At 37.4% G+C, this 17,201-nt stretch overlaps 1 protein-coding gene across 5 annotated transcripts in view; it reads right to left on the minus strand.

Moving 5' to 3' along the window:
• The window catches only part of LOC5578554 (protein eva-1), a 623,125-nt gene that overhangs the window by 272,663 nt on the left and 333,261 nt on the right, over positions 1–17,201 (minus strand). For all 5 annotated transcript variants that reach the window (XR_002501140.1, XM_021848818.1, XM_021848820.1 and 2 more), the window contains exon 3: positions 2,294–2,416. Coding sequence is in view for 4 of the 5 variants with exons in the window: in XM_021848818.1 (XP_021704510.1) it covers positions 2,294–2,416 (123 nt within the window). In the remaining variant the exon portion in view is untranslated. The remainder of the gene's footprint in view (positions 1–2,293; positions 2,417–17,201) is intronic.

Below are 17,201 nucleotides of genomic sequence, written 5' to 3' on the forward strand. Positions count from 1 at the left end.
ATTTTACATCTAAGATTTTTCTGAATAGTGCCCCCACCCCCCCATTTTAGGGGCCCCCACAAATCTCGACCAATATATTTATAGTTAAACTTTCACGAATAATTTGAATCAATGCAATAGTACATACTCTTCGGAAACCCATCATATGATTCAAAACACTCGAAAGATTTAAGTTAATCTGGAAAAATGGGCGAAATTTATGAAAATAAACTTAAATGTAAAATTACTAAAACAATATATTAAAACATTCAGAATGGGATTTTGTTGACTTTACGAAAAATAAGAAGATTAAGAAAGATTCAAAAGTTATTTGGATAAACAAACGAAGTGCCAAATTTTCAACGATTTTCTAGAGTGACTTCTCTAACTGCGCCAAAAGTTTTCTGAACAAGCCATTTGACCATGTGCTAAAATTCAGCTTAATGAAGAAATAAAAAAAAAAACGGAATTTTTCTCAACGAAGTTTAAGACTTCGTTCGAATGCAATTTATATATCTACAAATCAAGTAATAGGACTTATTTATTTTATTATTTATTTTTAGAATTTCTCTATCAATTACAGAGCTTGAATATAGGACTTCTAGAGACCTCTAGCTTCATAAAAAGGACCACAAAGAGAGCAGACAGAAACCAGAGACTAGAGACCGAAAATGAACGAAACAGAAAAACAAAATGTAACCTTAAATGAATCAGAAGAAAAGACATTCATTCATTCATGTTTCCGTTTTTTTTTTGTAATTTCTCATTACGGTAGCGGTACTGCTTCTGTTACTGTATGTATTTTTTCGTGATTTTTTCTAGGAATTTAGAGAGCATTCAGTTATTTTCCCAAAGATTCAGAGAGTTCATTAAATAATTATTTCCAGTGGAATTCCTCCAAGAATATTGTTTCGGATATCTCGAAAATATAACCTGAATTTTAACAAGGATAGCTATAGAAATTTTTTAAGTGATTCCATCAGGAATTTCTTCAAAGATTCCTTTAGATATTTTCTAAGAAAGACCTAAGTCCTGCATGATTGTATCCGGTGATTCTTCCATCGATTTTTTATTCTTGAAGTTTTTCTATGAAATTCTTAACGAACCTGCTGAAAAGTTACATTGAAGTCTCTGATTTTTTCTCTGGAGCCTGTAGAATTCTGCATCGGTATTCACTGCAATGCTTATAAGGACTAAAAATAGACTCTGGAGAGCATTTTGATCAAAATATAGACCTTAGAGAGCTTCCATTAAACATAAAGAATATTCAGAGACTTTTATCAAAAAAGATACCAACCCAACAAACATTAGTAGTTGAATAACAGTTTATGTTTGAGAGTGGTTGGCTCAACTCTTATTCCGTGAAAATGTTTGTTGAGAAGTCTCGAGTTAAACAATGGCTACCAGCCCGACAGTAATTTCTTTAACTCAAAACTGCTAAATAAATCTGTCAACAAATTGAATATTAAAACATGAATACAATAAGCATTATCTTAAATAAGGAGGGAATCATCTGAAGAATTATGTTATTGATGAATAAGCTCAAACAAAATTGAATTTAAAAACATATAAAATCGGCTAAGTGTATTAAATATATAAAAAAAACATTACCTACATTACTTCAAATTTCAATTTGGTTCACATTCATAGAGGATTTGAAGTATTTTTTTAACGTTATGAAATAGTTTGACTTTTGATAATGAAAACATTTTAAAAATATTACAAATATCTAGTATATGCTAAAAAACCAAAATGTTTTTTTTTTTTCTGGGAAAAGGGCCCCCACAATGTAATGGACCCCGGGCCCCCACATTTGTAAATTCGGCCCTGATTTCTAGACATGGTAAGCACTACACAGTCATCTAGGCTGAGAAGAGGAAGTGAATATTGAAGATAGACTGCTGGCGAATCCAATAGCCTTCAAATGTTACGTAAAAATATTTTACGTAGAACGAAGTTAAAGTGAAAACAATCCAAAAGTATAAGATACTTTTGAAAATGAAAGCTTTTCCGAAATGTTTTTTTTTTTTCGGAATTTTCAAGCAATAAGCAGAATTGTTCAACCTAATCAAGCTTAGCTTGTTTTAATGTCCTTTTCTATGAAAATAATTTGGAATAAAACGAAAAGGTAAACAAACACTGACCATCCACCAAATAAAAGAAACAAACGTATCAAAGGGAAACCCGATTCGAAGCAGCTTTTGTTTATCTAACACATTCTGACCGGTCATTCTCCTAATGACCGTTTATATCATTGACCATGTCACGTCTGCGTTCAGTTTTATCCCAAAAATGATTTGTCTTCGGAACCTACCTCCAGTGCGTCCATACTGGGCCACCTCGATCGATATGCTCGTGCCTCGGGGGCATCCCAATGTGACCACTTCGCTATCGCATCCGGCCCGTTGATATGTTCGTAGGGTGCCCGACAGCAGCGCTGAAATGAAAACCGAAATAAAGGTCCTTTTAGCACATCCGTTTATCCCAACACACTCCATGACAATGAAATATTAATTCTATTGCCTATTTGGGTTCGCAGTTACCATTGGCGTAGGAATAGGAGGCGGGGGTAGGACCCTCCTCGCTGTTGAATTGTTTAATGATAATGAATTCGAGTTAAAAAAGTAAATCCTGCAGAACAATCTTATGTGTTAAATTTAAAGTATGAAGTTTAATATTATAAAACCTTCCGACTGTTGCAAAATTAACTTTATCCAGAAGCACCATGTTAATGCTGTCTACCTACGATGGGTGAGGTCTTTCCACTATTTTGTTGTCAAAAACGTCAATTGCTGCGTCCATTGATTACAAACAGTTGTATTCACTAAACTTTTTTATGCCATACAAACAATATGTTGTTTTCCTACAGATTTGATCACTTTTGTTTCATGCAAAAAATTGTTTTAGAAATTTAAGTAATAATTTGAAGTGTCTTATTAAATCTGTGCCTCATTGAAAGATTCCACATAAGGGGAAGTGATTAGTTATCATTTTGAAGCATCTTCTTCTTCATCATCTTCTTCCTCTACTTCTTGTCTACGTCCTCACTGGGACAGAGCCTACTTCTCAGTTTAGTGATCAACGAGCAATTCCACAGTTATCAACTAAAAACTTTCTTTGCCAAAATTGCCATTTTTGCATTCGTACATCGTGTGACAGGTACGATGATGTTCTATGCCCAGGAAAATCAAGAAAATTTTCATTACAACAAGATCCTGGACCGATCGGAAATCGAACCCATACACCTTCAGCATGGTTTTGCTTCGTAGCCGCAGACTCTAACCACTCAGCTGAGGAATGACCTTTATTATGATTTATCACCAAGTTGTTATTCTTAATTTTCAGTTTTTCTTACATCTATTGCAGATTTTATACCGGGATAATTAAAACCAATTTTTATGTACCAGGAGATTAACCCCTGTAATTTCTCGCATTATGGCTAAAAAAATGCGTTCACTGCGACGGATATCACATCTCTTACATTAAAATACGCTAGGCGCATCTTAGGCCCCTCAAAAGAAAAAAAAAATAGCTACGCCAATGGCAGTGACGCACTGCCATTCACTATTAGTGAGGGGAAAGAATATAAAAACTGTTTCGATTTGACATGGCAAGGCAAAACTGACCACAAGAGAGCGAAAAGGTCGACTGAGATTTTTGTAATAAATCTCCATTCCACGTTATCACATAATTTATGATTATCACACGATGTAGTGGAACGCCTATGGTGTATGCAATATTTATTGCTCTCCGTTTATCATATTCCGCTGGCCATCTCTCCTGCAATTAGACGTACAAATTAGAGAAATAAAGATTTATGCTGGGCAGCATCGTCCTCCAAGTCCACCGACTATGAAAACGATGACAACGACCGGCCGCTGGATGGACGAGTTTTCCCTTCAAGGCAAGTCTCAGAGCCCTGTCGGCAACATTATCATCAGCCTCCCAGTCGGCACCAGCCAGTGTCGCATAATTTGTACCCGGCATGAAGTGCGAATATCTAAGGAAGTGACGACGTGACCAGCGAACTGGAAGAGTGACTGACTTGCGGCAGCGGTTGGTTGTTAGCACGCGGTGTCCATCCACCAGAAATCCCTTGCCACCATCTGGGGTTGCAAATTATGGCTAATTGATAATATCTGCTGGTGGACGGGAGCCATCGCTGTCGTCAACAGAAATAACGACAAAACGACGGAGAGCACAGATTTAAATGTGTTGTGCTCTTAAAGCGGATTTAAACTAACCATTAAACCGTTCTCTCTGTATAATTCTAGCTCTGGGAGTTACAGAAAGTAATCTTACGCTAATTACCTTGCTCTCAATGGGGGCTTTTGATGGTGCAAAACAAGTCAACACTGTTTATTAGATAGAACTGACGGCTGCTTTCGACTTAGTCAATTACAAAATCCTCCAGAAAAATGGTTTTGGTTCAAATGAAATCGTTTTATTGTAAAGTTTTTCTATCATTATTATTTTTTTGGTAATGTCCATCGGTTCAGAGTTATTTCGACTAGTTGCGGCGTAGTAGCAGGTAAAAAAACCTCAAACTTTTTTTCAATCAACTTTTGCCCAACTAATTGATATAAATATGACTCTATTTCAATTTGTTCTTATAGTTTCTACTACAGCCTCATGAGAGCATGAGCATGAGCATGATTGACCGCCCAATGTGATCAGCTTTGAGTTTGGGTACTGTTTTGGACCTCCGTGGGACCAGCTCCAAATAGGTTAATTTTGTGTTTTTTTCTGAACAAGCAAATTTGAGTATTAAACATTATTATTTTGGAAAAGCAGTTCAGACCTGAGCAAAAAAGTTTATAATAATTATATTAGCCACTAAGAAATAGAAGAATAGTTGACAATATTTCCTAAGCTCGATATTTTGTTTGTAAAAAACACATGATTCAAGACTAAATCACTGGACCCGTCATCAAGATAGTAAACATTCTTGAAATTAATCCCCACAACCAAGTCTAAGTTAGTTTTTGCAAAGGACGAAGTTGCTCACCCATATTTCGACAGTTCAGAAGAAATATAAAACTGATCTATGTTCGGCTGGTTCTAAGGAGGTCCCACAAATAACCGAAAGGCGCGCTTCGGAGAGTCGATTTGGGCATCTAAGAGAGCCGAAGGAGATGTACACACCAAAGTTCAGCAATTCATATTTTACTGGTAATTCAGTAAAGTGAATATTTATTGCTGCATATTCAGCAAACTGGAAGTTTACTGAAACTATCAGCAAGACATCTGTCAAAAACTTGTAGTTTTTTCATCCTTTTCATTTTGTAGAAAGATATTTGTTAATGAAAATATGTGTTATTACGTTGTTCAGTTCCAATCGAAAGTAATTGTTTGTAAGCCTAGAATGAGCAAATTCAATTAGACTTAATAAGTCCGTTGAATTAATGAAACAAATAAATAAATAAATAAATAAATAAATAAATAAATCTAGCTAAATAAATGATCAATTTAACAATGGGCGTTTGTGAGTATGCAAAATCCTTTTTAAATTCCGTATTCATTAGGAGAAATTTATTTCTTTTTTCAGACATGGCTATGAAAAACCGAAGGATTATTCTAATTGCAGCAGAATCAAACAAAATATGCTGCAGTCTTCGCCAGTTCCGCCAGTACCCGTTGGAAAAGGATTATTTCAGATTCGAAGGATTTCATGGTGTTGAAATTTAGTGAAGAAACGAATATAGAAAGTGATGAACATAAATATTATTTATAGTTAAAACGTGTGCCGCAATTAAGTTTTTACTTTGGAAAACAAAAAAAAAGTTTAACAAGGAACATTAAAACAATTGTTTTACTTCAACGAATCCATTGATTACTGGAAATAATTGAATTACTGGTTAATCAGCAAACGAGTTCACGCATTGCTGATCGTTCAGCATAAGAGCTGTCATTTTTCTAATAATCCAGTTTGCTGAATGATCAGCAAATTTTATTTTGCTGGATGGATTGCTGGAAACAGCAATTTTTTGCTGGTTGCCAGCAATAAAAATTTGGTATGTAGGGTAGTAAAGGAGAATATGGGGTCGTGACGGACTTTGATTTCAGGTTGGCCGATTGCGCTGCAGAATCGTTACCCGTTCTGTGGCGTAGTTAGTTGACGCGCCCAGTCTAGCGTATTGGGAGTCGTGGGATCGAAGCCCACCAGAACGATTCCATTATTTTTCACAATTTACATCTCAATTTGTCCAAATTGACTTTTGTGTCTACGAACTTCAGTTTTTTTTTTCAAAACACCGTCGGCTGGTTTAAGCCGTTATAGACAAAAAAAAAATACCCAAGTCCAAAGCTGGTCTCAGTGTCAAATTCAGTTCTCTCATAACGCCCGAATAAAAAAAAAAACAAGTTAGATAGGAGTCAGATGTATACTAATAAGTTGGGCAAAAGTTGGTTGATAAGAAAATTGAGGTTATTTTTCTCCGACTTGATCTAGTAACTCGTTGGAATAACTCCAAACCGTTGAATAATGTCAAAAAAATTCTATGATCCTCGTAAAATAAGACATTTAGACGATACCATTTAAACTAAAATGAAGGTAACCCGTCAAGTTTTTTTTTATTTACTGGGCGGATAAGAGTTAAGTGCGTCCCCACCTTCAGGATTGGTTCAAATCATACCAGAGCAGGGGAATACTTGACATAAGAAAAGATAAGTATGCATTGGAATAGAAGGAAGTTATTGATTTCCAAGTTATTTCTTCAAAAAACTGGTGTTTGTCAGAGTTATCAAACCAAATATTTTTACTATCGATAAAATATATTCGGTTTATACTCGATGTCAACCACGGCAAGCTACTACTTTTAGCCGGTTTAACATTGTTACAAGACATAAACCTTGACAATGCCAAACTCCTTCTTTGGGAGTCAATCAGTACGTACTTGCTTATTTCATGCATAAGATTTCATTCGTGCTTTCTAAACGCTTAGGTTTCTTTTCGTTCGAAGCGTTTATGACCTAATTGTTCCCCCTTACCAAAGTATGGATAGAACCACGCCTTCTAGGAGCTTACGCTTGCTAGCAATTAGAGCAAAACTGTTAGACATCATCATCATTATCGTCATCAGCGTAACAACAGCCATAGATGCTACAGACACATTCAACGTGGCTAGTGAAGCTGGGCTTGCCATAGATTTAACCTCGAGATGCGTAAGGGATAGCTTGTGCTCGATGATCAAATCAGCTTTCGCGATTGGTTGATTAGGTTCTACCATCTATTGTAGCAAAGCATCTGCCCATAGCACAGGAATAATCTGAAAATCAATTTGATCAAGATTGTACTATTTGTTTATAAGCAGCCAGTCTCCTGTATGAAGGGCCAAAAATGGATGTACGGACCCACGAGCAGAGACACTTGCGCGAAACCCGCGGAGTGGGAAAAAGAATCTTTTTCCAGCAGAAAGCTTTCACGAACAACTCTCGCGTAACTTTTCAAAAGGCCCTATCCAACATTGAGAGGCTCTCTGTGTTTAATTCCTCTTTTTTCAATAACTGAGGACATTGTCTTTCCACCCATAGTGAAAACCATCCAGAAAGCTTTAGTATTGCACTGCTATAATCGAAAAAGGGCGAGAGAGGAGAGAATATTTTACTATTACTTAATATTTGATAAAATCTTCTGAAAAGTTACACAAAAATCAAGCCCTCGTTTGACAAAATACTTTCAATTGATGAGATCGATGAGCTCGCCTTCAATTCAAGAAATGTTAGCATCAGGGAGGAGGCAGTTCAACGCTCCCTGTCCAAATCGCTTCATTCGGGTGCCCTGGTGGTCCCAGTAAAACCCAAAATACATAGGGGAACCTGATCCAATTCGGGCCCTATTCTAATTCGGACCATTAAGCATTTCTGACTACTGGCGCCACTGTAAAGATCATGTGTATCATTTTTCTACTCACCGTCTGGCAAGATTCTAACACAATAAATTTAACGCCTTCTAGATATTTTGTTTAGTTTTTATATTAGTTTGTTGTTATGAAGCGCTCTAGTGTAGGCTTGATAGAAACTCCTCTGCGATGCAAAGAGGAGGCGATTTTGCCATTTTTCTGAGGAGAAAAAAATGAACTCAAAATTTTTAACACAGATCCTCAGATTCGAGTGAGAGTGCAAAAAAATTCGAGGATTTTTTCAGGTACTCTCCTTCTCTCGTTGCGATGCTTACCATCACCCACACTTCAAAAGAACTCTTGAGTCTGCCGCCCGAAAAGATAGTCCTCGGGGAGTTGTGAGAGCACCCTTTTTGATGGAATTTTACTCTGTTGTGTTGTGTGCTGCGTCTTCCTCGTTGCCTCTCTGCTTAGCATTTTTTCGCTCCCTCGCAAAGAGGCAAAGGCAGCACACTGCTCTAGAGTATGTCACCGAACTCTGATGATGTTGAGGAAAATTATCAAGCCTGCTCTAGTGTACGCTCGGTTAGCATTATTTCCAAGCTTCTGTAAGCGGCAATAATTCTCCAATGATTTTGTGTTATTTTATAATCGAACCCCCCAAGCTCTCATCTGACCTTATGGTTTTAATGGCACTGTTTGTGCTCAACTAGTCTGACAATCACAAAATGCATGTTGGTCCAATCCGGACCTTATGATATAGTTCACCTCTTGATTTCCAATGAGCACTCAGTCTATTCCGTGAAAGTTTTCTCGATTTGGTAGAAAGTCATAGAAGTTGTAATATTGATCGGCTCCATCGATGTTTCTGTTGTAGTCAAGAAAAAGTCTTCGAAAAAAATCTAAGAAATGCGGAGATCTCTAAAAAAATGAAAAACTACCATAGCAAAAAACGATAAAATATAGGGTGGTCCGAATTAGAACATGAGGGATCAGAATAGGAACAGGGTTGGTCCAATTCGGACCTTCTGTAGAATTTTGTTTAAACATGTCTAGTCATGTCCTAGTAGATGTTACAAAACTCTCTGAGGGAAAAGTGTGCGCGCTGACTCAGGCTTTTACGAAAACATAAAACAATCCATGCCTGCCATCGTGCTGAAAAAACTTTGATAAAAAAACTGTTACTGTGTCCGAATTGGACCATGTTCCCCTGTAATGATAGCAATTTAATGAATTCTAATCCATCACGAAAAGATCTCACCGGTGTTGTTTATAGTTGGGTAGATATCAGAGCACATTGTTCAAACTCTAGCTTGCTTGGATCAAATAAGGTGCAAACCAAATAGGAGCACTGCGACGACGCGAAAACGCTCGCTTGCTTGGTTAATTACTAACCACTTACAATCAGCTTCGATAAGTGCGCCCTTTACTTATACATAATTACGGTTGTTGACCACCATTATCTCAGTCTTATGGTGGACTAATCCCAGTTTCCATAACTTCATTCATTTCTAAGTTATATAAATAGAGGTCGCTACGGTCCACTTCAATTCGTTTAACGTTCTGTATTCTTATCCTTATAAGGACTGTTCATTTAAGAAAGTGGACACGTGTTTTTTACAGTAAACTGTTTATTTTAGAACAAATTCATGAGTTTACCTAAAATACATGGAAATCAACGTAATTTCGATCAAATTCACATAAATTTGAACATTTATTGAGCATTGCTGGAGAATGCTCTTACTTTTCTTTTGCCATAAAATTCTGCACAACTTTTTTCGGAACTTTTCGAACTGCTTTTTGAACTGCTGACCACATTTTCTTGAAAAAATCGATGGAGCTTGCTTCTCTTCCATCCTTCTTAAGATGCCGTTTGATTATTGCCCAATATGTTTCAATGAGGCGTAGTTCTGAGCAATTTGATGGATTCGATCATTTTTCTATAAATTCGACTTATTCCTTCTTGAGCATCTCCAAAGTAGCTGAAGCATAGTGAGCCGATGCTAGGTCTGGCAAAAACAATGGAGGCATGGTATGCTTTCAGTAGATGGGCAGAAGCCATTTTTTAATGCATTCAGTTCTGTAATTTTCGCCGTTGATTGAACCCGTCGTGAAATATGTAGTACTTTCATACCGCAGGAGCAAATTGCTTGCCATACCAAATCATTTTTCCCAAATTTTTCTGTTGGGATGTATCGTACGTCGTCAGGAATATCTGTTTTGGCCACAGCGTTGAAAAAATTCAATTTGGACACTTCGCGATTTAAGCCAAATCTCGGAACGGCAGTTTTTATGTACACCATTTGTGCAGAAAAAAAAATGAGAGTCACCATGTCAATTCGACCCATCGTTTAGAATTTATAATTTTTTTATGTCAACTTTTGTCTGCTGTCAAAATAAACACTTGAGATCACACTGAAACAAAATTTTATTTGTTTGTTATGGAATTTTTACACCAAAATGCTAATGTTTAGGTGTCCACTTTCTTAAATGAACAGTCCTTAGGAACCATGAACTGGCACGTTGATGACGGTTATACACATTGCGATCATCAAACGATTCGCTATAGTATAATGTTTGCGGGTGAAGTACAGTGCGATGTAACTCGACTCAAGTCCGAGATTGGAAAACAGCGCGCTTCGACGGCGAAGTATTCACTGAAGCCCTAAGACGCGAACGGAACACTCTGGGCCCCAACGGTGAGGAGCTAGTTTCTATGATACCGTAAAATCGGGTGTAATTGATCAGAAGGGTGAAATTGATCATCGTATCATATGATTTTATTTATGCGTAATGGAGCACAAATATCAATGTAAGCTGCAGTAAATGAACGTTGTTTGTCGTAACTATTGTCGAATTGTGTGTTGTGAAGTTTTTTGCGTTGAAGAATGTTTATTACTATGAAATAATGTACAATTTCAAAATCATGCACGGTACAGTATTGACAAACACCTATAAACTTCTATTTCTAAGCAAGGATTTGAACATAGTATAAACCTGAAAGTTTGTGAGGGTGCTTGAGATATATCCGCAAACCAGATTTCATCACCAAAACTCGTATCAATTAGCTCAAATGGTTGAAATAATTGAATTTCTGTTAGATATCATTGATTTCCTTAGGAAATTGCATACATTTAGGCGTTTTCCGCGAAATTCTTGAAATTTAACTCTTCGTTATTTATATAAATATTGCACTGATAAGATTTTGACAAGCATATTCGGATTCAGGGAGCTAAAATTTATCATGTGGAGTTGTTTTGAAAACTAACAATAATGGCATTGACAAGTGATCAATTTCACCCCGAAATGAGATCCCCTGATTTTTTATCTTAGAGATATTTGTTAACACTAAAATGGCATTTGTTAGAAAATTTCGTTAAATGAGTCGATGAGGCTCACCTTCGTACTTGTTTTCCTGCATTTAGTTGTTTGGCATTGTTAACATTATAGAAAACAGACTAGAAAAATCGTGAAAAATGGTCAATTTCACCCGAAATTACGGTATCATGCCGAGAAAATTGCAAATCTTCGAGCGATCTGCCTTCGGGCTAAACGAATATTGCAAAGCGCACGCACAGAAACACAAAGAGAAGGACACAGTGCAGCATTCATGGAGCAACATGGTATGGCGACGCCTACAGAGTGGTACCTAATGGCTATGGCCAAAGGTACCATGGCGCCCCAAGAAATGTCGCCTGAGCTGCTTCGATCGATAATCGATGTCACCCCACCACAAGCCCATGCCCCCCAGCGTAGTATGCGACAGATGAAGGGGAAGAAGTGGCGAGGGTAACGAAGCAAAAACTGGCAAAAGTCGTGAAATTATTCGCGTCAAATAAGGCACCGTGACCCGTTGGTATCCCGAATGTTGCCCTAAAAGCAGAAGTGAATGTGGATCCGGACATGTTAAAAACCGCGATGCAACGCTGCATTGATGAAGGAATCTTCCCGGATGTATGGAAGCGATAGAAACTATTGCTACTACCAAAGCCAGGGAAACCACCAGGTGACCCATTGCCGTATAGACCTATCTGTCTACTAGATACGACGGCAAGTTGTTAGAAAGGGTGATCCTCAACAGGCTTATACGCTAAGTCGACTGTGGGCGCTATCCAGTTGGTCGTTCAGACAGCAGAGGTGACAATCTAGCATAAAAGGAGCGGCATCTGTTACTGCGCGGTTGTCACTCTGGATGGAGTGTAGAGCTACGTGGGCACTTCCATGATTCACTTTGTTATGGACGGTTTCTATCGGCTGCATTGTCCAGAAGTCCGCAAAAAAAAGCATTTCAATACGACGCGCATTGTAGCCAAATATGAGCTCAGTAGCTTTCATAAAACCTCACCACCGAAGTGAATCAAAAAAGCCAAAAACAGGATCTGGCTCTCTATCGGTGCAGTTGTATAAGCTTCTGGAATGCTATTTTGATGGTAGGATTCTACTGTATGACATAGAGGAGGGGCAGAACAGCGTTCGAGTTACCTCGGGAATACCTCAAGGTTCAATACAGGCCCATATTATGACTGAGATGGTGGTCCGAGCAACGAGGACTTACCTCGGTAGGCAATTGCACCTTAGAGTCCAAGACAGTCTCTTAGACATCTGTAAAAGAGCATCTTCGACCATAATGGCGCTTTCAAGACTAACAGCTCTGCTGCGATTGCCAGCAAACGCAAGCTCCTGGCAGGAGGAGAAAATAACTCGTAATAACATATTAATACCATCTTTTGGTATCATACCCTAATTAGCTATTGGTCAGTTGTCAATATCTTATTTAAGTATTATAATGGTATTGTAAAAAATCTTTAAAACAATTAAAAATACTTCATTGAGGTATTCGTCAGCTATTGAAGACTTCTGTAGGTATTGAACTACTATTGAAAAAAAAATCACTTTTATATGATAATCCAACATGTATTATTTAGGTATTACAATACGTCATCTAATTATCACTTTGGTGTTAGTAGAACATGCATGAGATATTATTTGAGGTATTCTACCTCTTATACAATCCCGAGGAGGAACAAATAACTCCCCAATAACTTATGCATACCATATTTTGGTATCATACCAAAATCAGGTATTGTTCAGATGTCAATACCTCAATTTGGTATTATAATGGTATTGAAAAAAATCTTTAAAACAATTAAAAATACTTCATTGAGGTATTAAAAAACTATTGAGGTCTGCTGGAGGTATTGAACTACATTTGAAAAATTTCATTTTTATATGAAAATCGTCCAAGTATTATTGAGGTATTACAATACCTGATCTAGTTATCAGTTTGGTGTTCGTAGAATATGCTTGAGGTATTATTTGAGGTATTTTACCTCTTATGCAGGGCTCATTCATACCTCATTCAGGTTGTAAGTATTGGAAATTATCTGGTATGGAATACCTCAATTTGGTATTCAGTAGTTATTTTCTTCTGCTCGGGAAGGCTCATTCATACCAAATTCAGGTTGCTAATATTGGAAATTATCTGGTATGGAATACCTCAGTTTGGTATTCAGTAGAACTTTTCCTCTGCTCGGGTATCCATTCTAAGGTTTGGAGGACCAAACTGGTGAAAAGCGCTTAGAACGATCAGAAGCCTAAAGCGGGTAAAATCACGTATAGGATCATGTGCTTAAGAGTAGCAAACGCATACCGAATGGTTCAAAGAGGCCGTGTTCATCATAGCCGGGATGACGCCCATCAGGCACATCATCGAGGAAGATGTTTAATGCTTCAATCAAAGAGATACAAAACGAGTCCACAACGCGTGTAGAGAGGTGACGCTCAGAGGTTGTCAGCAGAAATGGGATAACTCCACTAAAGGTGGATGGCTCCATCGTTTATACCAAATTTGTCAGATTGGTATAAAAAAAAAACTATGGGGAAGTGAACATCCACCTGATGCAGTTTCTGTCAGGACGTAGTTGCTATAGGCCTGCATAGGTTCAGGCACTCAAAATCTTCTGCGTGCCCTAATTATGCTGGTGTGGAGGAAACAGCGGAGCATGCCGTGTTCGATTGCCCGCATTTCATTGTTGTCAGACATCGCATTGTCGCTTCATGCGGAGGGGACCGTCCCCGTACAATATAATCCAGAGAATGTGTTCTCATGCTGAATATTGGAATGCAGTAACTTCGGCAGTCACTCACATTATGCTAGAAATGCAGCGTCTATGGCGCGCCGACCAAGAGTCGACTGCAGAGGATTAGCCTTGCCAAGGCTGATCCCCTGTTACATTGTTTAAATAGGCTAGGAGAAGCAGTTGGCCTAGACTACTTCTGCTACATGTGTTGTGCTATATGCACTAGCCCCTCCACGAAGAAATGCGAAAGGTGGTTCCGGGAAGAAAAGGATCTGAGGCCAAACGTAATGTTTGTGCATTCTGTATACAGCACATCCATAGCATGGGCTAGTTTGAGTGGATCGTCGGTGGTGCGGTATACCCACAGCCCAGAGTTACCTTCTGAGGTGTCTGATTGCAATAATCGACCAGTACCGTAATCCGGGGGCAAATTGATCACTTTTTCACAACTTTTTGTCATGATTTCCTTTGGAGTTCAAAAATTGTCAAATTTATTTCGGTAAAAACAGTACTTCATTGATCTCTATCAGTTTATGTAATCGATTTTTTATGGAATAAAATTTACCATTTCATAAAATTAGTTTATCAAAATTGAAAATGACTCATTGAGGCGAAATTGATCACTATATATTGAAGCATATTTTTGAATGTAAAATTTCCCTATATACTAAATTTGGGTCTCCTGAATCTGAAAATGATGTCAAAATTCTAACAACTCGTGTATATTGTCATATTATTGCAAAATTAAACTTTGAGGATCTGCATAATACGCCTAAATGTATGCAAATTCCCTTAAAATAAGCACGTTATTGAACAATAAATGGTTTTACGAGCAAAAAACTATTCTTGTAATGCTGTACGATTATAAAAATTAGCTCAGCAGTTTAAGAGGCGAATGAACCCTTCTGGTTTAAAACCTCTCTAATAAACGCAAAAAAAGCTCAGCAGTTCACACTGAAGCTAACACAACATTTTTAACACTCAGTTTTCATGCAGGCTTAGCACCAGCGGATTGTTTAGTACCGACATTTCCAACAGCATTGTAAACACCTTCAAAAACTGTGAATATATCCATGCAAATCTGACGTTAATAAAAATGAAATAGTTTAAAACCATCATTAGGCATATATAAATTAGAAAACATGCAATGTCTGTGGTGGCAACGAAGTATTAAGCATCCTTGAAAGGAAATGCTATTTGGTACCGACCTGATCAAATTCACCCCAGTGATCAATTTGCCCCCGGATTACGGTATCAGAGCAAGTAAACAAAATATTGCCGTAGAGCGTTGCAACTTGTTTGAAGGGCTCTAGATGATTTCGCATTTTGAATCGATTTTATTCCTTTTAAAACAGTGTTATGACTGAATGTTTTTGTGATCTCTCAAAAGTTATGAAAAAAATTCATTCAAAAATGTTATATTTTCATGATTGTACTTTCGGTAATTCTGCACACAAATAAAATCAAAATGAATTAAATATGCTCGCTTCAGAAGCCACGAGAAAACGAGCTTGTTGTTTTAGGAGAAAAAGAATCATCTTGCAAAGCTGCGATTACGTCAGTGTTGATGAAAATTCTTGGAATATAACCAACCGTAGGAGTGAACATAGCGGCTCATTCGAGTGAAGAAAAATCTAAATTGAATAACAGTAGGAGGAAGGCCGTAGTATTTTGACGCTTGGCTTATCGACAACATAAGAACTCTTGGTGCGAAACCATGCAGTCGCGTCGACACCCTGATGCCACACCCAAAATTAGACCCGCTGATTTGTTTTGAAGTGGAAAAGATATCCTGGAAAAGCATTAATAATGAATGAGTTCCACGAGCTTGTCAACCAACCAAACCAGCTGAGCTTGAATATCTACGTCACGGCAGAAACAGAATTAGGAACACGTTGGTTTCCGAGTTTGGTTTCCTAGAGAGGAAAAACTGTTAATTTATTGTTGATTGATGTATCACAAAGGCTTCACTTTTGTGTTATCTTCGTTATGGTGGAAATTCTATTGCTACATTTAAGTGATTGATCGGTATAAGAGTTCAAGAGTCTTCTGGGGTTTTAGACGGAAATATAAAAAAATGAATTTGCAAAGATTTTTAGGTTTTGAATCATACAATGTTTAGTCATTTACATATGTGTTTAAAATTTTACTGATGTTTGTGAAAGTAACAACATGTTTCTAAGGCCTAAGTCTCATTTAATTTCATTATTTATATTGAAGATTCAACTGATTAATGTAATCCCTTGTTATGACACGCAGTGTGCACCGTCCTGTGATTTATCATGGATTAAATTTATAATCGTCTGAAACGTTTAAACTACAATAAAAAGATGGAAATTTGTACACACTGTAATGATTGATTGTAGACAGGAAACATCGAATGGTGGCGATGAGAGTTGTAATGCAACTTAAAGTGATTTATTGTTTTGGCCTTGTGCATAAATGGCGTTTTGTATTGTAATGAGGAATTCAAAGATCCTCAACAAACAAAATTCAATAGTCTAATATTGCATGAGATTATCGTTCATGTTTCATATCGTGCTGATTTATAATAAGGATAGTAGGAATAAAAAAAAATCTAATAATGATATGAAAATACTTTTGGAACACTAAGGTAAGATACAAGCTTCAGAGCAGTGATGAAGTAAAAAAAAGTATGTTGTCAAGCTCTAGCGTTCATGTGCTGGAAATAACAAACAAAGGAAAATACAATGTAAAACCTACTTTTCATTCATAATGGCAAATTGAGCTAAGCTGTTTATCAAGGCACGTATTTTAGGTGACCATTGCCACTAAGCTTGGTAATTAATTATGAATTTTTCATCTTCATACTCTACCACAAACAATCTTGCCAGCGTATCTACGGTGAGTCCATAATCCTTCTCAAAGCGTGTTTTCGTTCCAACTTTTTTTCCGCAGCTTGGCAATAGAATCTTTCTGTTTACCATCCATACCCTTAGTGCGATGAAATTTTAATGGAAAAATGTACACTCAACCTAAAACAAAAGCTTCCTATAGAGTATCGCAAAGTTTAGAGTTTGAACGGAAAAAAAGTTGAACTGAATTTAGGTTTCGCAAGCTCTCTTTTTCAATCGGCGTTCCATTTCAGCTAGTGAACGAAACGACCAACGATGATGTCGATGGCGTTTCTGAGACGAAATCAATAAATTCAGTTTTTTTTTTTTGCTCGGAGCTGCGTGGCATTGGAGTACGTGTTAGCAGCGAACGGATACGATCTATGAGTGTAGTCAGGATTCCCGTAAGGGAGGGACTAGCAGGGTTGGTAACCTTCGGTTTCGTC

Source organism: Aedes aegypti, chromosome 3 (assembly GCF_002204515.2).
Source record: "Aedes aegypti strain LVP_AGWG chromosome 3, AaegL5.0 Primary Assembly, whole genome shotgun sequence".
Taxonomy (NCBI): Eukaryota; Metazoa; Arthropoda; class Insecta; order Diptera; family Culicidae; genus Aedes; species Aedes aegypti.